This window comes from Periplaneta americana, chromosome 1, assembly GCF_040183065.1.
Source record: "Periplaneta americana isolate PAMFEO1 chromosome 1, P.americana_PAMFEO1_priV1, whole genome shotgun sequence".
NCBI lineage: Eukaryota > Metazoa > Arthropoda > Insecta > Blattodea > Blattidae > Periplaneta > Periplaneta americana.
The window spans coordinates 187782258-187809374 of record NC_091117.1 but is presented as its reverse complement, the minus strand read 5'-3'; the positions used below and the strand labels follow the sequence as shown (position 1 = coordinate 187809374).

General features: G+C 35.8%; 1 protein-coding gene across 2 annotated transcripts; it reads left to right on the top strand.

The window, feature by feature from the left end:
• Positions 1–8185: 8185 nt before the first annotated feature.
• LOC138705407 (arylalkylamine N-acetyltransferase-like 2) lies at positions 8186–24818 on the top strand. 2 transcript variants are annotated; one of them, XM_069834158.1, is made up of 4 exons: positions 8186–8256; positions 10135–10522; positions 23188–23348; positions 24524–24818. In XM_069834158.1, exons 1-4 carry the CDS (start codon positions 8195–8197, stop codon positions 24726–24728), a joined length of 816 nt encoding a protein of 271 aa, XP_069690259.1. In that variant the 5' UTR covers positions 8186–8194; the 3' UTR covers positions 24729–24818. The 2 variants fall into 2 exon arrangements, with proteins under 2 accessions (XP_069690259.1, XP_069690258.1); XM_069834157.1 differs by lacking the exon at positions 8186–8256 and adding an exon at positions 8381–8534.
• Positions 24819–27117: the final 2299 nt, after the last annotated feature.

Sequence of the window (27117 nt, the reverse complement as noted above, 5' to 3'; positions counted from 1 at the left end):
TGTGGCAGAAGTGGTCAGAGACAATTTCCCTAAAGTAGATTTGTTGATTTCATCAGTGAAAAAAGTATTTCTCAAAGCTCCCAGTAGAGTTAACGTGTTGAAAGAAATGTACCCTGAAATTCCATTGCCACCAAAGCCAATTTTAACTAGATGGGGTACATGGCTAGAAGCAGTTGAATATTATGCCGAACATATAGACTCTATTAACAATGTTCTCCTTGCATTGGACTCTGAAGATGCAGTCTCAATTGATACTGCGAAAACAGTTACCTGTGACATAAGTGTGAAGAATGACTTAGCTCACATTCAGCATACATTTTCATGCATCATAAAAACGCTCAAAAGTCTCCAAAATAGGCACCTTTCACTATCTGAAAGTTTTGAAATTATAAATAGTACTGTGGAACAACTGAATCGTGGTAGAGGTAAAGTTGCAGATGCAGTAAGAGCTAAGGTGGACACTGTACTTTCAAAAAACCCTGGATATGAAGAACTACAAAAGGTTGTTGCTGTGATGAGTGGTGAATCAACAGTGAAGATTAACTTGGACTTATCCCCAGCAGACATTGTGAAATTGAATTATGTACCAGTTACTTCTTGTGACGTCGAACGCTCTTTTAGTCAGTATAAATCTATCCTCAGAGACAATAGAAGAAGATTCACTTTTCAGCACTTGAAAGAAATGTTTGTAACCTATTGTTATGGTAACAGACAATAAAAATTGTGTTTTGTTGAAACTACATTGGAAGATAAGGTACGTCCATTATATTTTTTGTTTAGTTTGATTAAAATGTACCAATATTTAACGTACATAGTCATTTTTTTATAATTTTAAGTCCATATTTAATTCCATATTTTGGTAAAAATCCATATTTAATTCCATATTTTGGTAAAAATAACTACATATATATTTACATATTTCATATATTTTTAGTCCATATAAATCCGTTCCCTGATAATTAGCGTTAATTGTAAATAATATTCAAATAAATTCAATTTGTCATCTCCTTTTTCAATGTCGAATTCAATTTCAAGGTTATATCAAGATTAATTTTTATCTTACTCTCTAGATTATATCATGGTCCTCGACATTCGTTTCCCGGAAAAAAATCAATACTTTCGCGTCTGCGCACATCTCACAATTTATGAGGTAGGCTATTGCACTCACATAACAATAACATGTATACTTATGAATCATTTCAAGTTAGAAATATGGTCGAGCATAAAAAGTCGTATGAAACTTGCCTATAATGGTAATTAAAACGCTCGTATGAAAATTATGAAACTCGCTTACGCTCGTTTCATAAACATACTCGCGTCTTAATTACTAACATTATAGGCTCGTTGCATAATGTACTATTATTTTCCTCATTCATCCCTTCTTTTATTTGATTAAGTGTTTATTTAAATTATTTTTATTCACTTAAAATAATTAATATGACGTTTAGTTAACTTATTTCTTTCGAAAACTGCAGCGCAAGGATGGAATTATGCTAATACGCACAGTAAACGTTTTCAAAGGAAGCCACGTGGCATATTTTAGTTAGTAGGCCTACAACATTTGCTGGGACCAAAACCAATGGAAATTGCCATCCAATGTAGTCTGCTTTAAGGTTCGAATAAAGAACATAACGACCACAAGGCCTGCACTACGACCTTGCCTTTTTTTTTTATTTTAAAGACTTTGTTTTCCGCGGAAAGGAGCGCCAGTGGATTCCGTAGTTTTGCATGCGGCTTGTAATTATCCTCTTACTGTGATGACTGCTGAATTGTATTCCACTTTGGAAACTCCTCGCCTCGTTAACCTTGGAACGTAAACACAAAAATAACATTACAGAATGCGCACAAATTGGCTATTGTTACCACAAGGCTCATACTGAGCTGCCTCTCAGCCACTAATGATAAAACCCACATCATTACTTGATATTACTGGGTTAAAAAACGGTTTACGTCAGACTCAACAAAATTCATTTCCGTAAAGCAGGGATCCGTATTAGGGCCTCTTCTACATAAATGACATATCTGATTCTCTAAAACACAGTAAACACATGCCCTATGCTGATGATGTATACAGAGTGATTCAGACAGTAATTTATTTCGGAAACTAGTGCATGAAAATTTCCGAGACAAAAAAATTTATAACTAAACCACATGTGAACTTTCACTTGAGCTTGATTCCATCAATCAGCTCTGACAGGAAGTAGGGTCAGTGGCGTATCACTTTAAAATTTCAAATGGGAGTCGGGGTCAAATATTGATAGAGCTCTTCAAAACAAACAACTTTCATAGGAAACGTTTTATTAATTCCTACTCTTTCAATGAGAAAACGTACGAAAAGGCAATGGGTGATTCGGAACAACCGTAAGTCATTTATTTCGGAAACTAGTGCATGAAAATTTTCGAGACAAAAATATTTATAACTAAACCACATGTGAACTTTCACTTCAGCTTGATTTCATCAATCAGCTATAACAGGGAGTAGGGTCAGTGGCGTATCATTTTTAAATTTCAAGTGAGAGTCGGGTCAAATAGGGTACCATTTGATAGAGCTCTTCAAAACAAACAACTTTCATAGGAAACGTTTTTATTAATTCCTACTCTTTCAATGAGAAAACGTACGAAAAGGCAATGGGTGATTCGGAACACCCGTAAGTCATTTATTTCGGAAACTAGTGCATGAAAATTTTCGAGACAAAAATATTTATAACTAAACCATATGTGAACTTTCACTAGAACTTGATTTCATCAATCAGCTCTAACAGGGAGTAGGGTCAGTAGCGTATCATTTTAAAATTTCAAATGAGAGTCGGCTCAAATAGGGTACCATTTTATAGAGCTTTTTAAAACAAACAACTTTCATAGGAAACGTTTTTATTAATTCCTACTCTGCCAGTCACTTGACCACGCCGAAGTATTAGAAGTCATTGACAGTGTTAGAAGAAGAGTACAGGTGTGTGCTGCTCAGAACGGCAGATAGTTTGAAAATTTATAAAAAAAAATTAATGGAATTGTCAAGCCTTTCAGTAACATGTCAACATTAATTGTCTTGTTTACATTTTCGTCTTGTAACATTTCTCAATATTGATGACATCGTCTTTTTGTGCGTTTTCTCATTGAAAAAGTAGGAATTGATAAAAACGTTTCCTATGAAAGTTATTTGTTTTGAAGAGCTCTATCAAATGTTACCTTATTTGACCCCGACTCCCATTTGAAATTTTAAAGTGATACGCCACTGACCCTACTTCCTGTTGAGGCTGATTGATGAAATCAAGCTCAACTGAAAGTTTACATGTGGTCTAGTTATAAATATTTTTGTCTCGAAAATTTTCATGCACTAGTTTCCGAAATAAATGACTTAAGGGTGGTCCGAATTACCCATGGCTAGACTTCGTTGAATTGCCACAAGCAGCATGCTATCAAGTTGCCGATGTACGGTAGTATAGAGCAGGAGAGCGACCGCCCGGTCTCGTAGTATAAGCAGTTCATGTTAAGAGTTGTGACCGGTTCAAATAGATAGAGCAGCTGCAGCTAATGTATACCTATGTAAGCACTTGTTTTTGCATTACTGTGGTTGGAACAGTCAAAGCTTCACATTTATTCAGTGGAGACAAGAATTCAATCAAACATACTACAATGAGAGTGTTGCTGTTCCAAATTATTACCCCTGGAATACCCTTATCTTTGACCCGTTGGGAAACGTGGTTGGATGCTGTTAATTATTATGCAGAACATTACGGAAAAATAATGGAGGTAACTGATGTATTGGATAGCACAGACAGTTCCGCTGTTGGAGCTGTAAAATCATTGCCTTCTGAACAGCTATTGGAAGACATTCTGTTCATTGATTCTAATTTTAAAATCGTGTCCAAAAGCATCATCCTGTTAGAATTATCTAAACTACAACTCTCAGAAGCCCTTAATATAGTGGATAAAGATCACAAACCGTTATCCAAAATAACAAAAATAACAATTCACTAATTTAAACAATGTAAGTTGAGAAACGTTAATGCTAAAAATTCTGCATATTCACAACTTCGTATTATAAATGATGTACCATCAGGTCACGACAAGGCATCTGAAGTTGGTGTACTAAAAATTACTGACTTTCCGTTCTTCAGATATGTAGGCCCTACGTATTACATCGTGTGATGTTGAGGTTACTTTGCAATCGCACAAAATATACGTAACTCTTCACTGCAATGCACATTTTCAAGGATGATATGAGTATCTTACATTAAATTTTAAGAGTTAATATATCTCACTATAAAATAATTGTGTATTTACATGTTTAGATATTTCCTGATTCAATGATCATTCATTATGCAGGATACATGTTTTATTGTAACCGCAGTATACTGCTCAGTGTTTACATCAGAGGCATACTCCATTCTTTCCACGTCCCCTCCTCATACAGTGTATACCGCGTGCGCAGTAAACCTTGCGATTCTCGTGGCAATTCCACGAAATCTACTCATGGCATTTTCGTACGTTTTCTCATTGAAAGAGTAGGAATTAATAAAAACGTTTCCTATGAAAGTTGTTTGTTTTGAAGAGCTCTATCAAATGGTACCTTATTTGATCCCGACTCCCATTTTAAATTTTAAAGTGATACGCCACTGACCCTACTTCCTGTCAGAGCTGATTGATGAAATCAAGCTCAACTGAAAGTTCACATGTGGTTTAGTTATAAATGTTTTTGTCTAGAAAATTTTAATGCACTAGTTTCCGAAATAAATTACTGTTACGGGTGGTCTGAATCACCCTGTAAGATATGCACATACGCGACCTGAAACTCTAAATGACACAATAGACCAATTGAACAGTTACTTGAACTCAATATCAGCATGGTCTACAAAATTCGACATAACTTTAAATCCAAATAAGTCGCAGGCAATTCTAATCGGACAACAACCACTCTTACGCATTTCAAAATTCGCTATTATAAATTCTATAAAATTGAATGAAACTATAATCCCATTCAGTCCCTCTGTTAAATATCTAGGTGTGTACATGGACGAGGGCCTCAAGTGGAATGTCCAAGTAACACACACATGCAAGACCGTCTTCTCCATCCTTCATTCATTAAATCGCCTGAAAAATTTTCTACCCTTTCAATTAAAAAGAATTCTCTTACAAACATTGGTGCTGCCACATTTTGACTATTGCGACATTCTACTAACAGATTTAAATTCTAAATTAGCCCAAAGACTGCAACGCGTTCACAATGCCTGCATACGTTTCATTTGCAACATCCGCAAATACGACCACATTACACCTTCCCTTGAAACGCTCCAATGGTTAAGATTACAGAACCGAAGATATATCCATTCACTAATTTTCATATATCGCATTATCAATACTTCTTCGCCTAACTATCTCTCGGTGCGTTTTAATTTCTTGTCCTCTTATCACAGCATGGGTACTCGTTCTAAAAATGACCCTTTATTGTCTATGCCTTGCCATAAAACAGCTCACTATTCTTCCTCTTTCACAGTATCAGCAATTCGTTTTTGGGACCCCCTACCCAGCTCCCTCAAGAACTGTTGTTCTGTATGGTTGTGTGTATAGGTGTATATATGTAATTTTCCTCAGTGTTGTATAGTTATAATTTACAATTGAATTTGTTATTCTTGTAATTTGTAACATTGGTTCACTTACCGCTCTCATATTCATTGAATGTAACTTTTAGCCTTATATTATTTTGTAATTATTATTTAGCATGTTCGCATTATTTTACTCGACTTGTGCTTGTATAACTATATAAACTTTTATTAGTGTTCTTTAAATATTAGTCTGTAAAATTGAATCAGCTTCTTTTGTTTCTGGCTAAGTGGAAGAGAAGGCCTGATGGCCTTAACTTCGCCAGAATAAATAAATAGATATTAATGCAGTTTTCAGACTACCCATTAAAATATTCTTCTTGTATTACATACACATACAGCATATTCGTATTGTTTCTTTTGCTTCAATGACATTTTGTACCATATACATCAATCCACGCAAATTTAAGACGTCCAAAAGCAACGTGGACATATGTATAATTTCTTTACAATGTTCCGCCTTGAATCTGTAATTGTAATCTGGGACATTTATTATTATTGTATCTCCAATGGGAGGGTAGCCCTATTTTATATATGTATGCTAGGGCTATAGTTTTACACAAAAAATAGGCCTAAGCATAAAACAAATTGAAAAGAAAAATAAATTAGCTTACACAATGGAAATAACCAAACCAAATAACCAACAACCAAAAATACATTTAAAAATAGGCTTAAGGACCTTACTAATAGAAGGTAATTATACACAGTATTTAAAGGGTGTAAATGATATATTGTTATTGAAGTGTTGTATCAGTGAAGAATTATGTTGTGTCAGTGAAGTGTGTTGTATCAGTGAAGAAGTATGTCGTGTCAGTGAAGTGTGCTGTGTAAGTGAAACGTGTTCCTGTCAGTGAAGCTTTATAGTTTATAGTGGCAGTGCAAAGAATTTGAACAGTGAAATGTTTTTGAAGTGTTAGTGAAATCAGGATAGAATCAGTGAAATGTGTCGTAGTCCCAGTGCAGTGCGTGAGTTGACAGCGAAATGAGTGTAATGTTGAAAGGTACTTGTGCAGATATGAACATATACTCGTGGGTTTTAGTTCGATCTTAGTTTTAAGATACAAATTAGAATATTTCAAATGTTATTTTAAGTGATCGTTTCATTTAATTTAGTATATTCCCTGTTGTTGTTGTTGTTGTTGTTATTAGTAGTAGTATTAATTGTATTTTTAATTAATAAGTTTATTATTGTCATTATTGAGTGTAATTAGTTAGCACTGCCACCGGGTATATACCCATTGCAGTGTGAATAAATAAATAAATACATACATACATACATACATACATACATACATACATACATACATACATACATACATACATACATACATACATAAAACCTAAACAATCCGTAATTTAAACATTGCGATTGCAAATCAAACATCAGTCATCAATTCAGACATACAGAAAACAGTTACAACACATTAACAAAACATTTCTTATAGCGGTACTCTATAACACAATTAAGGAACTTTCCCTAACATACATCATAAATTAATACACAATAGTCACACAAACACAATCAAGCATCCCACAACTATGATTCACATACACAACAAATCAAGCATCCTCTACAACACATACACTTCAACATGATAACTATACTTTTAAAAGTTACAAATTTGGCTGCAAAAGAATAAATAGGACACTGTTACTAAATACTGTTATTTCTACAAGGTCTTAAATACACCTGTAATAAATATGTAAAATTCCTTTATGCAACATTGCTTCAGAAGAACTTTTGTTATTGGTGGTGAGAAAGTTGTATCGTACATGCTAAGGTGGGTTTCTAGCCGGTATCTCTTGCGTTCTTGTAGTGGGCACTCAAATAACAGGTGGTCGACTGTTTGTGTGGGGTGTTCACACGGACATGAAGAGCCATTTTGGTTGTCAATTTTGAAACGTTCAAAATATGAATTAAATTTTCCGTGTCCAGTCATAAATTGCGTGGATATGTAAGATGGTTCATAATTCTTTACGGTTAGTCTATCTTTAACTGTGGGAAAATATAGTGATTTTGTGATTTGACCATTTGTACTATTTAACCACATTGCATTCCAGTCATTTAAGATGTCCACCTTCATTTGCATTTTTACATTGGGACATTTAACCCTAAGTTGATTAATTTCAATAAGTGAACAAATATGGGAAAATAATAGATATCGGCCGGAATAATATTAATTCCAATCATGAAGAAATGGGAAAACCTTTGAAAAATTCCCAACTACGATGTTGTCCACTACAAATGTCACTATGGATTTTTTTTTTTGTCAATGACAAATCCCAACCCTAACCAGAACTCAAACCCGGATCGCCTGCGTGACAGGCTTATGCTGCAAACCATGCAACCACCTCAAAGTATTACCTACGTTTTTTATTCGCTTTTCTGACATGTTGTAATGTTCAGTTATCCTCAGACAAAGCTACCTGAATTCATATAAAATAAACAGTCTCATCTAGCTAATCTGACCTAATACAACACCGACAATGAGAACGGAGGTCAGCACAGTGAAGCGGAGATAATGGTCGCTAATTTCAAGGTCGAATGTTATGTACATATTAAATTACATTGTACAAAATGCACGGTTCCTCGCATGTCTCTGATCACGCAACGGCTGTCAAGACATTTGTCTGTCGGACAGTGGCCGAGAAAGACGTGAGTACAATATACTGTAGGTCGTGCTTCCTGAACCTCATCACCAGCAAGTATTGGATAACGTTTTATTTTTACACATTTGTAATATCCCTTCTCTTCGTCTGTCTGTGAGGGATCTCATTTAGAGCTGGTGCATAAAGATAACCTACATATAATCATAAGCAACAGGAATTGTGTTAATTTAAATAAATGTGCAAACGTATATTTATATTCATTAACAATTATTTATTCTGGTGCTTTCTACAATTTTCCAAAGTGTGCAGAAATGTTCCTGAGAGGTAAACCATTTATAATTACATAAGCTACAGAATGGATCTACGTAGATGAAATTATTGGGGATTATCAGTGCGGTTTTAGACGTAATAGATCGACTATTGATCAGATTTTTTTGTAATCGACAGATATTAGAGAAAAAATTGGAGTATAAGGGTACAGTACATCAGTTATTCATAGATTTCAAAAAGGCATATAACTCGGTTACGATAGAAGTATTATATGATATTCTTATTGAATTTGGTATTCCCAAGAAACTAGTTCGATTAATTAAAATGTTTCTCGGTGAAACTTACAGCAGAGTCCGTATAGGCCAGTTTCTATCTGATACTTCTCCAATTCACTGCGGGCTAAAGCAAGGAAATGCACTATCACCTTTACTTTTTAACTTCGCTCTAGAATATGCCATTAGGAAAGTTCAGGATAACAGACAGGGTTTGGAATTGAATGGGTCACATCAGTTTCTTGTCTATGCGGATGACGTGAATATGTTAGGAGAAAATCCACAAACGATTAGAGAAAACACGGAAATTTTACTTGAAGTAAGTAAAGCGATAGGTTTGGAAATGAATCCCGAAAAGACAAAGTATATGATTATGTCTCGTGACCAGAATATTGTACGAAATGGAAATATAAAAACTGGAGATTTATTTTCGAAGAGGTGGAAAAATTCAAATATCTTGGAGCAACAGTAACAAATATAAATGACACTCGGGAGGAAATTAAACGCAGAATAAATATGGGAAATGCGTGTTATTATTCGGTTGAGAAGCTGTTGTCATTTAGTCTGCTGTCAAGAAATCTGAAAGTTAGAATTTATAAAACAGTTATATTACCGGTTGTTCTGTACGGTTGTGAAACTTGGACGCCCACTTTGAGAGAGAAACAGAGATTAAGGATGTTTGAGAATAAGGTTTTTAGGAAAACATTTGGGGCTAAGAGGGATGAAGTTACAGGAGAATGGAGAAAGTTACACATCGCAGAACTTCACGCATTGTATTCTTCACCTGACGTACAGTAATTACGAACATTAAATCAAGACTTTTCAGATGGGCAGGGCATGTAGAACGTATGGACGAATCCAGAAATGCATATGGAGTGTTAGTTGGGAGACCGGAGGGAAATAGACTTTTGGGGAGGCCGAGACATAGATGGGAGGATAATATTAAAATGGATTTGAGGGAGGTGGGATATGATGATAGAGACTGGATTAATCTTGCACAGAATAGGGACCGATGGCGGGCTTATGTGAGGGTGGCAATGAACCTTCGGATTCCTTAAAAGCCATTTGTAAGTAAGTATATCTGGTGAGTCGTCCCCTATCCGGAAACTGGGGAGGCGCCCAATGGGGCACTAACAATCCCGACACGGAGTTATATAATTGCCTAAAGAAGCTGACCTAAATAGTATTCAACTGACGTGTCTTCATGAATATTCAACAACGCATATGCTGCGGCAGGTCACGGACTGTCAATTTTTTTCTACCGACAAATGCGTCACAAGATAATTATGTTTACACTCTATTCGTGTTATTGTAGTGACATGTTTATATAACTAACAATTAGGTAGGAACCTACTGTCTCCATAATCTGGAGTTTCTTGCAGCCGTGTCAAAATGACTGGTAGCCGATGGACACGGCCCGGCGACATTCCGTTCCCAACGGTGTGGCGGTGGTACAACGGCAAGCAGCCTCTGGAAGGCAAGACGCCTCGGTTCCGCATCCAAGACGTGACTGAAGACTTGGAGGACGAGGTGGTGCAGCACATGACCGACGTGTTCCTGAGAGATGAGCCCATGTGCAGCTCCGTAGGGCTCGCTGACGATCCCGTGTCCGTGCTGGAGTTCCAGACTATGTGGCGTGACTATATGCGCCAGAGAGTGGCGTTGGTGGCGGTGGTGGAGCCGGAAACCACCCCGTATAGCGGACACAGGGTCGCCGGCTGCAACTTGCTGGGTATCACCTGTCGAGGGGACGTCACAGACATCAATAAGGTAACAAACTGTGAAGGGGCGAAATTCAAGAAATAGCTTATCTATCTATCTATCTATCTATCTATCTATCTATCTATCTATCTATCTATCTATCTATCTATCTATCTATCTATCTATCTATCTATCTATCTATCTATCTATCTATCTGTCTGTCTGTCTGTCTGTCTGTCTGTCTGTCTGTCTGTCTGTCTGTCTGTCTGTCTGTCTGTCTGTCCATCTATTTATTTATTTATTTATTTATTTATTTATTTATTTATTTATTTATTCTGGTGTAGTTAAGGGCATCAGGCCTTCTCTTCCACAACATCAGGAATACAAATACAATAATAGAAATAAACAGAAACAATACACTATATACAAAGTAAAGCTACACAAGAAATAAAGAGAGAGAGAGAGAGAGAAAACACTATAAACAAAGTAAAGCCACGCAAAAATATACACAGGTTGCAGTCACACAAACTTTGAATGAGTGATTAAGTACCATAATTAATTGTAGCCCAACTAATTAACTAACATAAACGAGAAACTTGCAATTTTAATCTAGATTAAAAAAGAAAAAGAAAAAAAACACAAATCAATACTTCTAGCAATAACTAAAAAACATTAACTAAGACAAAATTTTCCAATTTAATTTTGAATTGGGATAAAGTCCGGCAGTCCCTGACGTCATTAAGTAACGAATTCCAGAGTCGAGGTATATCTACAGTATAGGAAGATGAGTATAAAGACGTTCTATGATGAGGGATAGAAAGAAATGCTTGTTGTCGGTTTCGAAGTTGTAAGAAATTGAAAGCGCAATAACAAATAATTCGGAGTAGAAGTATGCATGATTCTAAACAGAAGAGACATTGCATTGAAATAAATTGCCCTTGACCAAATATTTTAGAAGCACTTTCGATTAATCGCGTAAATCAATTATGAATAGGGATTGGATTTTTATGTAATATCAAGATGTGAAATATGTACATATTTATGTAAGAAAAATAAGCTGAATATGTACCAAAATATGTAAAATCATTTAAATATTTTATATCAATATCTGACAGGTATAGGATAGATAAGACTCTCCAGTTGTGATTTCATAGAGCACCCGACTCTTTTACCGCACACTTGACACATTACTATTTTTCCATCTGTAGTGAAAGCTTCATCCGTCGCAATCCATGATTTTATTTTAGTCGTTAGGGTTGAAGATATAGGGGCCATTTTAGTTAGTTAAAAGCAGTAGATAAACTCATTTGCACTTTATACTGTAAGTACTAAAACTAGAGAACTGAGTGAAATGAATGACACAACAGTACTGGAAGCACTGTTTCGCTTCACTGGATTAGGAGTTTTAGGCATTTTAGCTGCTTCCTGTAAGAAACAAAGTAGGCCTACCTACTAAAACCTCCAACTATAGGCATTTACAAACTGTTGTTTGAAAAGTGACATTCCTGTCTCATTTAGAAGAGTAGGATTATTCCAGCCGAGAACCATATTTTCTAATTGCTCGGAAAATCCCATTTCCGTAGAGATCAACTAAATTTAAAGTAAAGAGGTCAAGCAATAACCTAAAAAGCTATTTATTTTAATCTTTCAACATCTTTCCAGTTTGTTCCTTTATTCCAGCTTCTTTTCAAAAGTCGGCTACTTTATTGCAGCTCATGCCAGACTTGACACGGGTTTTCCCTGGAAGGATTAGGAAGAGGGTTGTTAAGGTTGCAAATTGCATGGGAACGGCTTGTTAAGACGTGTGCAGAACAATTATAGTTCGAGACAAATCATGTCGTCTTCGTCCCACTCCTCCGCATGAAGGCAACGCTACTTTCTGAGTGTTTTTTTTACAATACAAGGTAGTTGTATGAGAAAGGTTGCCTTTTATTCACTCATATTTACAGTGGGTGGTATGGGGTGAGTGCCTCTATTACTTCCTGGAACTAAGACTGTTATGTTTCGTCCCGAAATATATCCTTTCTCGGGTAGGTAAAAAGGCTTCTTAATATTTGTATTTAAAATTGTAAACTTCCCCAGCAGAATTTCTTTATTCCTTTTAGAGAAGTAAAAATGAATAAAACCCCTAAATATGTAGATTCTAATATATTAATGGTAATTACAAGATTCGCAAGGATTTGTTATTTATATACGGTTAGATTGAAAGGAATGTAATATGTAATTACATAAAAATCTGGTCCCTAGTTATAAAGCTCTTGAAGACAAAGACACAAATTCAAGAAGTAATTTTCCTTCATTCCATTCAGATAAATTGCTCTGAATCAGAGACTTAGAAACATTTTCTATTAATCGCTTAAATCACTTGCAAAACTTTGGGAGATACAGGCACAAATTGAAGAATCTACAAATTACAACAGATCTCTACACGTTGCTGTACGAGCTGTATGGCCTTCTTCGTATAGCTTATGCAAAGCCTCAAAATGTTAGTTTCGTTTTTCAACGAAAAACGTTGTTTTCCAGATAAACGTAAGCGTTGTACCAAGCTCCCTGCTAATCTCGTTGGTGCAATATGATAGATTGCGTCCTCAAAAAGTGGCACAATATCTGGTGTTCCTTATCTCTGACATTACCTGTCTTGCAAAATTTGTTCACTGTAGGAGGTGGCTTCTGATATCTACATGTGAATTCTTGCCTCACCTCCTCACAGAACATTCCTCGCAAGCAACACTCTTTCCTCAGTCGTCAGCATGGTTCATTAAATATAGAAACAAAAACATTGGTTGGCGTTTTCAGAAATATTAATATGGCATTATAAATACCTTGTAAGGGAGAGTAGCCATCGATGAACCGTTGCTTCAAATAGACCGTTGCCATATTCTTGATAAGTCATATTGACTGCGTATCCATGTAACTTCACCTCAAGGCTTCCCCCTCCTGTATGTCACTCCTGAGTTGTCTTTGGAGGCGGCAGCAAACACGTGGGCTGAACAAGATGCTCAGATACGTTTTTGTTATTTTTACTGTAATTTTAAAGTAACTTTAAGTACAGAGCACATTGGTTTAATGACATTAAGTTATGAAATAGCATAGGCTATATAAATGGAAGCAGAGTTATGTCTGCTTCCTTTTTAGTTGTATAGTCATAAATTTTGTATAACCTCTTCAGCGCTCTTTAAGTGTGATTAGAACATGGCGAAGTCGCTATGGATGGACCAGCTGGAGTTCCCATGAATGGACTGCATTTTAAAATGGATCATTCATGGAAACCAATTCCCTTCAGGAAGCAATCAAAATCAAGACTACTGGTTTTGTTCCATGTACGAAGAAACCATCGAAGAAAATATGATTCAGTGTATGTCATGCACATGAAGCTTGTGGAAATGTTAGGCGGGGTCAAAAGAAATACTTTGTGTGGCATGTGTGTCTTGAAAAGGAAGACTTTTATGTACAATATAAGAATAATCTCAGCCTGCAGAAAATAATTTTATATGTAAAATCATATCATTATGTTGCTGTCTTGTAATTTAAAGTTTTATGCTAACATTTTAACTACTGTATTAGCTAATTTGAAATAGTATAAAACTTTAAAACATTGAAGTGACAAAGACTGTTTTTTTTCATGATTTTCAGCTTCAAAATACCATTACAACTCGATTAAAAGTAAGTTCAACATCCATTAATCGAATCTATGTCTCTTCATTTGTTATGATTTTCCCTTTCCTTTGAATAAGGTGCTTAGGAAAATATTTGGGGCTAAGAGGGATGAAGTTACAGGAGAATGGAGAAAGTTACACAACATAGAACTGCACGCATTTTATTCTTCACCTGACATAATTAGGAACATTAAATCCAGACGTTTGAGATGGGCAGGGCAAGTAGCACATATGGGCGAATCCAGAAATGCATATAGAATGTTAGTTGGGAGGCCTGAGGGAAAAAGACCTTTAGGGAGGCCGAGACGTAGATGGGAAGATAATATAAAAATGGATTTGAGGGAGGTGGGATATGATGATAGAGAATGGATTAATTTTGCTCAGGATAGTGACCAATGGCAGGCTTATGTGAGGGAGGCAATGCACCTCCGGGTTCCTTAAAAAATCCAGTAAGTAAGTAAGTAAGTAAATAAGTAAGTAAGTAATTATTTTGAGATATTTTTAAAATTTTTCTCTTGGTCCATTCATGGGAACATGGTGGTCCATTCATAGAACCCCGTCTCCTTCATTGAACCAATAGCCGAATTTTAAATGAGCTAATCTTTAAACAGATATAAATAGGATGTAGCCCTGAAAATTCATTTTATCATTCTATATTAGTAATGTAATTATTCAAGCCTATGAGCGGAATTTTAAGGCATTGCTTTAATTAGATGAAATAAGAAATCGTTAGGTGGTTCATTGATGGCTACTTTCCCCTACTTTCGATTAATAGTTTAAATATCAGTTTCAAACCTGAGAGACAAGCGACTTCACGACTTCTTGAGGACCGTGCGTCATCTTCATCTACACGGCCTTTTTCTTTTCCAATATCGACAACAGTGCTCTTATTAATTTTAGCTCAAGCAGCAGTTCTCATTACTATTGCGCCAAAGGTAAAAGAAGCCCGCCATTATCTTTTTCCCTCTCAAAATACTCTCTTACATTACACATCATCTCTCGCGCTTGACTCTTTAACGGGGCAGCTTGTACAATATTCTTTGTTCTCCGCCTGCCTTTCCTACCTCCCTACATTGCACAAGTCACCTGTTTAGAAACTCTCGCATAAACCAGAAAACACACACTAGTCACACACTCCACCAATGACAACGAAGATAATACGTGTAATATAATTTAAACACTAGTACATTATGCAACGAGCCTATAATGGTAGTAATTAAGACGCGAGTATGTTTATGAAACGAGCGCAAGCGAGTTTCATAATTTTCACACGAGCGTCTTAATTACCAGTACAGGCAAGTTTCATACGACTTTTTATGCTCGACCATATTTCTAACTTGAAATTATTCATAAGTATTCATGTTATTCTTATCTGACTGGGGAACGGAACTGTCCTTGTACAATATCTCGTAAATTGTGAGATGTACGCAGACGCGAAAGTATTGATTTTTTCCGAGAAACAAATGTCATTGACCTTGATATAATCTAGAGAGTAAAATAAACATTAATGTTGATATAATCTTGAAATTGATTTAGACATTGAAAAACGAGATGACAAATTGAATTTATTTGAATATTATTTACAATTAACGCTAATTATTATAGTAACAGAACATAACCTTCTGCGACAGTATTGGACTTCCAGCCTCCGTGACGTTTCGCTAGTTGTCTTTCGATTGAATATCCGAGAATAATCTATACTTGAGCTTTCATATTGCTACAATGGTGTTTTCTGATTGGTGGAACACCTGAACTTTAATGATTAGGTGTACTTTAATGAGGTCCATTAAAGGGCTGCTACCAGGTGTATAATTACTACATTTGGGCATGGTCGAGCATGAAATAATTATCGATACACTAAAGCAATAATAAAACCAAATAATATTTTTAATTCACACAATCCACGTGCTAACCAGCCAACTCAAAGTCATCCCGGGTAACTTGTAAACACAGACACTTCAACACCGTCCCGTTACCATGGTTACGCGTCTCTCGTGATTGGTTGATTTGAATGATTCCCAGGATAACATACTAAAGGCGCAATTTGTCAGGTCGGAAGTTGTTCTGGACACGCAATAGGAACAATACATTTTTCAAGTCGGATATTTATTTACTTATTTATTTATTTATTTATTTATTTATTTATTTATTTATTTATTTATTTATTTATTTATTTATTTATTTATTTATTTATTTATTTATTTATTTATCGACATAACGATTTTAGCTCCTAATTTTGAAGATACATAAGCTTTCCCAACGTTAGATGTCAGATAAAAATATTATATATGCCTGGACACTTGTATTTTGTTAAAGCTGCATGCGTTTGGAGCATTCTAAACATAAAAAAATGTACTTTCGGGAAAATGACAAATTTGTGAAAAAGGATACAATAATGACCTATAGAACAGTGATGTCAATTGATGCCCATAGGAGCAAGCACGCGCTTTAGAGCTCAGGAGAGCCTGAGCGCTTTACAGCGGAAAGGAAAGAGACAGACGAAAGAATTAATATATGCCACTTGGTCGAGCTATATTCAGGGATGGCCAGCACTGATTCAATAGATAAAGGGAAGAGAAGTCATTAAAACTGTATCCATGTTAATTTTTAGCTTTGTCTGAGAAGTATAAGTGCATTATAAGAATGTAACTTTTAATTTAATGCTCATTTTTCACAAGTTTCATTTTTTATTCAAAAGAAATATTTTCTCAACTTCTTTTATAGAAAAGTGAAATTTTCAGATATAGGCCTATTTATTTAGTAGCCTTACAGAATGTTTTCGTAAATCTAATATACGTAAATACGTATTACTGAAGATAGTGTATTGAAAATTTTGAAAATATTCGCATGGAAATTGTTTGTAAGGAAATGAATTAACAAAGCAACTACTGTTACATCATAAGCAAAAGATATGTGCCCATTTGTTGTAAAAATGTGTAAGGTCTATAGCTTCAGGACATTTCGAGAAAATAATTTAATATTCTGATATTAGGAAGTTGCTAACCAATATCACATTAAAAGCATAATACGATAAGAGTTTTGTTATGGAATATTAGTTACACTTAAAACATATACAGCACCTAGGTAACTTTGCTTTGTACTGTAATATTGTTTTGATTAGTTTATTGATTACTTTTATAAGGCTAAAGGTACCATCAATATCAATTCCAACTTATCATGTCATACTCAATCTCTTTTTTTGGGATATCATTTTCTTTATGAATGATGTGTTTCATCCATTTAGTACAATATAGTTGTACTACTATGGAATTTATGTGAATATTTCTTCTTAACTCTCCATTATGTTATTAACATTTAAAACACAAGTGCAATATTAAGAAATCAGTATTAGTACTTTTGTTTTACAGACAATATAGATAATATCAAACAGAAAGAAGCCATATAAAAATAACGACATAAAATTTCACGTTCCGTTTGAAGTTTGTGCACCACTGTTTTCTTAATCCAACAGGCTGCTTATTCATATACACAACTCTTCCTCTTTGCAAACTTAGCGCTTGATGCTCGCGCATGACGTGAAAATCAGAAAAATGCGCTTGCTTTGACATCACTGCTATAGAGCTTACCTATATTAAAATCGCTCCTGGATCTCAAAGAAGACGTAGAGCCAAAAAAAAAAAACAAACAAACAAAACAAAAAAAAAAAAACAAAAAAACACTCTTACTATCAACTTTCTAGGTACTCCAGGGATATTTTCATACAAAAAAAAAACGAAAATTGTTTTTTTTTACGTTTCTTTTGTAAAACTCAGTCCTAGTGTCCCTTAATAATGTACGAATAATATAACATTTAGACGAGCGCGAGTCCAAGGATCCGTCTACGGCCACGTGAAGGTTTGTCTTTAATCCATTACGAATTCCCTTGTTAAATACAGTCCGGTCCTCGAAACGTCAAGCCACGCCAGCAAGAGACGCATTAAATAACTCAGTAAGCACGTGATTGGCTTTCTGGGTGACATATCGACCGACCACTTGGATTGCTTTGACTTAGCTTTACAAGGATCTGACGTGAAACTGATCCCTACACACAGGCTTACATTGGTCTATTATGTGCATTATATATTATGATTGTCCAAGTCCTACAGCTGATAATCCGATGCTGACAGGTGGGCCATCCTGCCTCAGACCTGACAGAGCCAGGTCTCCCCCCTGATAAGGTCAAGGGCCGGCTCTCCAAGTCCTTCTTACTTCAGTAAGAAACCCGTACTACTCGCAAGATTTCGCCCTAGGTTATTTTCAACTATTACAGATGAGAGATGAAATAAACTGAGCGAGGTGGCTCATGTGCAGAGACCGGAAGTTTAGGTATTATGAATAATTAAAATGGGCAGGCAAAAAGGCATAATAAATAGCTAAAATAGGCAGCCAAAAAGGCATTATAAATAGCTAAAATACGCAAAAAAGGCAATTACAAAAACCTTGCACTAGACCCACAACCTTGCACTTTCCACAAAGGGATTTCGACAGCAAGAAAAGCTTCACATAAATCGAACGCAAATTGATATTTTAGACTCGATGTTGCAATTACTGTTGGAAGCAAAGAAATTATCTTCCCAGTAGCCTTGGTAAGTGCATTTTTATGTTTGTTGGTTGTACTGATATGTTGCGATAAGAAATATTTAGCTAGCTACAACAACGTCGCAATGAAAACTGAAAGAAAAACAATCGTTAAAAATAACGTTAGACCCGCACTCATTGCTGCCTTGTCAAATAAACATAAGCGATAATTAAAACGCTTACTGTTATGCATTTTTGCACGGCAGCAATCATTGTTGCAAAGAGAATATGAACTGACTGAAAGACAATAATAATTACACATTCGGTGAAGTCACTTTCATTGTAGCGGTTATAGCAATAAATTAAAATATACCTGTAGGCAATTTTTAATAATAAATTAATTAATAATAGATAAATAATCAAATAAAGGCAAAAAAAGCATTTATTTTGTACATTAGGCATTTATATTTAAAAAGGCAGAAAAGGGCAATATAAAACTGTGACGTTTCAATCACAAAGGTATAATTCGTACAGATTTACTTTCAAAATGAAGATAGATTTAACACATTTAAAAAGGCATTCTGCCAAAGTTGCGGTTTCTGCTCGTGTGTTAAGCATGAGACTCGCATTCGGGAGATCTGTGGTTCGAATCCCCGGATCGAACAACCTAACTGTGGTTTTTCCGTGGTTTTGTACAGTTATTTAGGCAAATGTCGGGTTGGAAAGTTCATCAAGAGCTATAGTGAGTAATATGTGAAAGTTTTCATTCTTGCTATCAGTTGTTCCTCCAAATTATCTCCCATTTATGATACGCGCTCTGCAACAATATTACGAGACAAACATATAGATTTAAAATCATTAACGTATTTCGAACATATCCCTTTTGCAACAGCTATGAGACAGTCTTTCACAAATTCTCCGTCAGTAAATAGCTTTGAAGCCGTTGCAATAATTTCACAAATTTTGTAGTTAGCACGAACCAAGCTTATATAATAACACCCGATGATGATGGAAGGTTTCCTGAATTCAATCTTGATTTTAATTCTTCTACAGCCTTTTCACGAGTGAAACCGGATAACTTTTCTGGTTCATAAGCTTCAGCATGACGTGTAGAATTAAAATACCTTTTAATATTATGATGGCTAATGTATCCAAGTTCTTGTCTACATATTAAGCAATGTGCCTTTTCGTCCTTTAAGATAAATAAATATTTATCTGTCCACTCACTATTGAATCGTCGTTCCATATCCATACCAGCCGCCAGAGTTGATAAACACACTGCGTACAGAACACTGCTGCAGCGAGCTGACTGACTGTCGTTTCAGCTCAGCTACGGTAGGAAACAGTATTAATCGTTTCACAGTTTGAGAGCGCTGTTCGACATCCCTGAGCTACCTATAAATTGGAATGAAGTTGTTTCATTCGAAGTATGTCTGACGTCACAGCGCTGGTACAAGTACGTTCGTATACAAAATAGTTACGCATCCTCTGCCATCTTCCTCTGGAAATTCAAAATAGGGACGCAGTCATAGTGAGTAGTCTTATCGATCACTGCTCTTACTAGTCGTATTATTTAAATAACTGCATCTTTGTGGGTGATTGGAGGTTCGTTGCAGAGGTAAGACCCTCAAGAGTGTAATATTGCAGGTCATTATTGAGGATATTTGAACTAATATTTTCACTGTCAATATAGACAACATTCCATATAAATTGTGTAAAATAGACTCTGGAATTCGTTACCTGCTAGCATCAGGGACTGTCGAAATAAAACTCAATTCAAACTCAAACTTACTAGGCACTTCGTCAGTAATTGAGACTCGTTCAGACATGGTTTATTGTAAATAGTTCTCTTAATATATCACAAAATATTTCAATATCCGGTAATTTCATCACTATAAAATTTTGTTATTCTAGGTTTAATTTGTAATTCAGTAAATACAAAAATATTCTTTGTTCTTAACTTCTATGATAAAATGTCTAGCTTTCATTAATCAGGTAATCTTGTCGTACTTTAATTTGTATTGTAATTGTAATTGTAAATTTAATATTAATTGTAATTTTATTCTTCATATTATAGTTGTAATCCCCTGGTAGAGGGGCAGAGAAGGCCTGACGGCCTTATCTCTACCAGGTTAAATAAATAAATACTAAATAATACTAAATAAAAGTGTCAAAAACAGTGCACTGAAAGACACTGCAATACCAAAAGGCGCAGAAAGTGTGTTGAACACCAGTTACATCAAAATCTGAAAATTATGAAGATATTAACTCGACGTTTAGCATGGATTTGTGTAGCCTACCATGATCTTCAGTGCCAACATCTCAATTAATAAATTGAATAATCTACATTTTAGGGAATTTCTAGAGAAGTACCTACATAGAAAAGTAGTTGGTTTTCAGTGATGGGCGACATGCAATATCCTAATGAAACACGAAAAAATATCAGACATTATGAATATCTTGTACTACATCATGCATCAATAACATCATATACTATTGAAAGAATTTCTTGCGATATTATATCATTTCAAGTGACATCTGCATATGTTCAAGTTCCGTAACTTACGAATGCACGTTATTATTCACTACAAAGTTCACGACGAAAATGAACATCACTGATCAAGGATGTATTCACTAGTATAGCTTCAGAATGTCGGGAGTTGAGTGTACTCCGCTAACACGCAGCGACGACCTGTTTGTTTATATTCTTATCCGCTGCATTACCTGTGTTCGACGTACTACTGGGTGTTCATTTCAAAGTGTGTCATGACGTCACTGTTGTGAGTCAGCGATTTGAAGCGAGTTTCAGATTTTATGTCAGAGAAGTTGCCTATTAATCAAGGCGTTCAATCTGAACTTGAGAACGTGTACGGTATAACTTGAATACCGTAGCAACAGATGGGGTCTGTAAAGTCTGTGTGCTACCATAACCTCTTTCGAACTGTGTTTTGCGCGCGCAAGTCGTACGCAGGATATTTGTTATCATCGGTTGCGTACGGCAACATTCCACAATACAAATCAAATGCTCCGTGTCCATGTTGACCGTCGAAGTTAATGTCAACAAATACGTAAGTAATCGTCTTAACCCTCTCCGACAGTAAGAAAAAAACTCACCTCAGTACGTGTTTCCAAACAGTTCACATTCCTGCCACTACAGGTGTTACCGTACGTATCGGTAAGTACTCTTCAGAATGAACGCCGTACTTGCTAGCCAACTTCTCAACGAGCGCGCGCGCTCCTTCGGAGCGGGAGAGCCTTGTTTACCGCTCGCCGAAATGGAGTGGAAGATACGTCAGAATGACATAGACTTGCTATGGGTAGAGGAGAGGAAAACGACGACTCAGTTATCTAGTGGAATGTAGTGTGTAGGCCTATTCTCAGTAACTGTTTCACGTTGCTTACCTACTGCTACAGTACAGTATGGAGGAATCTAAAAGACGGAACATAACATTTAACGATTTACTGCTCGAAATTATTGATCTTCAATGTGACCTAAGGGCTAAAGATCGTTTGAATATATAGTCCACACCTGTGGAGTAACGGTTAGCGCGTCTGGCCGCGAAACTAGGTGGCCCGGGTTCGATTCCTGGTCGGGGCAAGTTACCTGGTTGAGATTTTTTCCGGGGTTTTCCATCAATCCAATATGAGCAAATGCTGGATAACTTTCGGTGTTGGACCCGGATTCATTTCACCGGCATTATCACCTTCATCTCATTCAGACGCTAAATAACCTAAGATGTTGATAAAGCGTCGTAAAATAACCTACTAAATAATAATAATAATAATAATCGTTTGATTAATACTACTACCCTGGTTGAGTTTTACAAGACTAAACATTAGCAATAATATCCACGACTACACAGGCTGTCTGTGAAAATGATTGCTATATTTGGCTCAACATTTATATTTGTGAGCAATTTTTTTCTATAATCAACTTTAATAAAGGCAGACATCGAACATCTGTAACTGATGTTTCATTATGATCAGTAGGCTACTGTTCCTTTCAGCTCCCAACAGCATAAAACCTCGTTTTCATGTACTGATAAATAAAAATATAACAAACTGATATTATACATTTAAGTAGTATAGAATTTCTATTATTTCTGTACAATAGATATTTCTTTATTAATTAATAATAGACCAAGATAGTTTTGCAAACACTGAACGGGAATTCATTTCATAAACACTCGTAGTAGTACTTCCTCTTGTGTTTATTTTGTACGAGATCCACCCCTTCTTCCAGTCCATCCTTATACAGAGCGCAGCTAATATCTGCATTCCGCTCATGAGCTGTGAGCCGGCTCGGAGAGCGCAAACCTTGTGCAGGCCTGGTGTAGGCTCATCGGCTAGCCACAAGACGGCATACAGCGAGCCATGACACACTTTGAACTGAACGCGCAGTATATACCCAATGTGTCTTTAACTTCGGTCTTTAGGTAGCTGGAATACGAAGCCTATTAGTAATGTTAATTTTGTTAAATTCTCTTTAATTTTATTTAAATGCTAGTGACTGATAAAACGCCGAATATTGTATACAATTTTGTTCTCTGTTTACTTCAGTACAAGGGCGTCGCATTTCGCAAGCTGATTGAAGCCCTCGACCACACCACGAAGATGGCCAAACTGTTTGAGCGATATGGCGTTGATTACTACCTGTGTGCTCTGGGACTGTCGGTGGCACGCGAATACCGAGGACAAGGTCTCGGCTTCGAGCTCCTCAAGTAAGTCCTGCTGCGTATTCCATGTTCTATGATTTCGAAAGCTTAATTGAGAACGGTTTTCGATATTTAATGAAAACCTAGTAATTATTACAAAATTTGCAATTCAATACTTGCCTTCCTAGGAATCATGTTCCAAGTTCATTGGATCTAAAAAAAATCCAAAATCACGAATTCCTGCAGAAGTTAGCACTTATAACAAATATTACACTTATGTACTAACTCTATAGCTTCAGAGAAAAAGCAAACTTTTTTTTCTAAATGGCGGAATAGATGTGTGTGTGCCTAATGCCTACCCACTTCACTTTGCGTGATTCGGGTTTCTCATATTGCGGATAGATGGCAGGACTGTGACCCATTTTCTAGTTGCACACCACTTCGGCAGTCCACGCTGTAGGCCTACATGATGTGTATCTGTGGACAGTTATGTCGTTTACTAGGGTGTGTAAGTGTAATAATAATAATAATAATAATAATAATAATAATAATAATAATAATAATAATTTATTATAGCTGGCAGAGTTAAGGCCGTAAGGCCTTCTCTTCCACTCAACCAGCAAAAAGTATACATACATAATTATGTATGAACTTACAAAGAATTCAACAATTTGATTTAGATAAGAGCTACATGTATACAAGAATTATTTACGAATTAAACAACAAAATACTATGAACTATTAATTAAACCCTGAAATACAAACTATGTAGCAGAATTAAGCTAAAATACATAGAATATTAATATATTTCAAATAATATTAGATAATAGAAAGAGATTATTATGAGACAATTTTGAAAATACAGCGCTATCAGGATGCATGTCTAAAGGAAGGAGTAACAATGTAGACAGTGATAGTTTAAGTGAAATGCTAAGAAGTGTAAGTGTTCATGTAAGTATAGTGAATGAGTAATGATGATGAAGGTGAGGATGGAAGAAGGGGAAACCCGGTGTCGGCACGTAGCCTACTCCTGTCGAATAGCACCAAGGAGACCTTCAGGCTTAACGTCCCCATCCGACGGACGAATCACTGTCAACAGTGACATGTGCCTTGGTCGTGGTCTAGACCTCGTTTTAGAAATCGACCCTAATAGTTTTATTGATGTGGTGCTATTTTACGCACCTCTCTATTCATTTCTGTAGTTGTAGAATCGTTCTCAAGTAGATTCAAATCGTGTTGCAGGGCGCGGTTCGACTTGGGCCGAGCAATGGGCCTGCCTCTGACGGTAACCCTGTTCTCCCCCGCCAGCACCCAATGGATGGGGGCGCAGCTCGGGATGAAGACGGTGGTGGAGATCGACTACGAGGACTACAAGGACGACGAAGGGCACGTCGTTTTCTCCGGCATAGAAAACAAGTCCATGAAGCTAATGGCAGGAAAAATATAATATGACGAGCAGAGTTAATGACCTTTTAATCATGTCTTTTTGCCACTGTAGATATTAATGTAAACAAATAAATTATCCACTATATAATAATAAACACAGACATCTCTTTGTACAACATCCTTACTAATTTTTTTACTTGGTTATTTAATTATGTTGTATTAACTGTTGAGTTATTTAGCGTTGATGGAATTGGCGATAGTGAGATGACATTTGGCGAAATGAGGCAGAGAATTCGCCATAGATTACCTGATATTCGCCTTACGTTTGGTGAAAACTTCGGAAAAACCCAATCAGGTAATCAGCTAAAGCGAGAATCGAACCCACGCTCGAGCGCAACTCCGGATCAGAAGGCAAACGCGCTACCACCTAACCTACGTCTCTGGCTTCCTTATTATTATTATTATTATTATTATTATTATTATTATTATTATTATCATCATCATCATTATTATTATTATTTTACGTCGCTGTATCAACTGCAAAATAATCTTCCATCGATGGAATTTATAATTAATCAGAGGATTCGCCATGTGATCACCAGTCTATTTGGCTTCTCGTTTTCAAAATTTATCCGCATATCATCAGCTAAGTACAAGATCTCATCATAACAATTTACTCATTATACCCTAAAACAAGACATCTTTATATTCTTCATCCTATACAGTTTCAGTTGCTAGAAATTGCTTCCGAGTGATGTAAGGGGTTGTTGGACAATAACTTCATTTAGGTCCAAATTACATAAATTCTTACTTAACAAATTAATTGCTGATTAATATTTATTACATATAATGGAACTAACATCTGTCCATTCTTATTATTATCATTAATTTCTCTAAATAGATTTACAAAACCTCTAATGGCAATTACATTAATATTCTCATTATAGAAATATATTTTATATATATATATATATATATATACTTTTTCTCCTTGTAACATAGTTATAATAAGCTTATATTAAATTAATTTTCATCATTTTACTAGCTATCTGGAATCTCAGATTAATTATAATTGATTGAATTAAATTAGCTCATGAATTAAGTTACTACTTTACCCTATAGGTTTATCTAAATTTAAATAAATATGTAGTCTACTAGTCGTTAAAACTTAACTGAAGAATATAGCTGGAGAACCTTTTAAGTGTAGTGTAAATATTCTTAATTTAAATATGTATTGTATTGATTAAGGCTGGTTGAGTGGAAGAGAAGGCCTTATGGCCTTAACTCTGCCAGCGAAAATAAAACATTATTATTATTATTATTATTATTATTATTATTATTATTATTACCTGGTATTAGCATTATTGTTGAGAAAAGGCGCGGAAAGATATTCAATGAATAATCAGTCTAAGCGGGGTTCTAACTTAAACCCAAAACCAATCTCGGAGCATGAGCAACATTCGCTGTTCCTAGACCACGTCTGCATGTTTACACAGTAAAGTAGATACCGGTATTGTTAGTCCATATCGCTCCCGTAACATAGAGACTGCTGCTTTGCGCACTAACGTCCCCAATCCATTGCGAAGTCACAGACACCATTTGGTCAAAAGTCACGTTATGTTTGTATTTTCCTGCAACTTAAACCTGTTTAAGACAATAAAATTGAGCTATGGTCAATAATTCGTTCTTTTTTTACACTGCGAATGTGCAATGAAATGAAATTCACTGACAGATACAGAATCCTTTGTACATAACGGCTCAGGACATACAGAAACAGTGCGCCTTTCATACACATCAAAGTTCAAGAGCGTTTCTCGGGCGTTGCATGCTTGCAGTTCATCTCTATTTGTTATGAGCTGCTGGGGGGATTGCCGGTGCTCATTCGTACGTAATATAGTACAAACTATTGTGTTTTTTCTAATTTTTAAATTGCTGTAGGGAATATTCATTCGTGCGTAATAAAATGCACGTTATTGTGTTGTTTATAATTGTTATAGCACTCATCCGTGAGCAGCGTATATACAAGCTGTTGTATTTTCTTCTAATTGTGGACACTGAAGGGTATACTCATTCGTGCGTAATAAAATGCACGTTATTTTGTTCTTTATAATAAAATTCTTATAGTACCTATTGGTGTTTAGTGTATGTAGAACAAGCTATTGTGTTTCCTTCTAATAGTGAACGCTGAAGGAATTACTCATTCGTGTGTGTGTTCAAAGCTATTGTGTTTTGAAATAACATACGTTTCAGGTAAATTTACTCAGAGTGTGTCACGAAATCAGATGAGATTAGAAACTGCTACTGTGAGAGAACTAATAGAGATACCGTATCCAAATAAACCAAATTTCACTTCATGGTACGGGAACAAATATTTCTGACATACGTGGTTCGAACTATGAAACAAAAGAATGGTGAGGGTAAAGCCAATCTAGAAAGAGAAAACGTTGTGT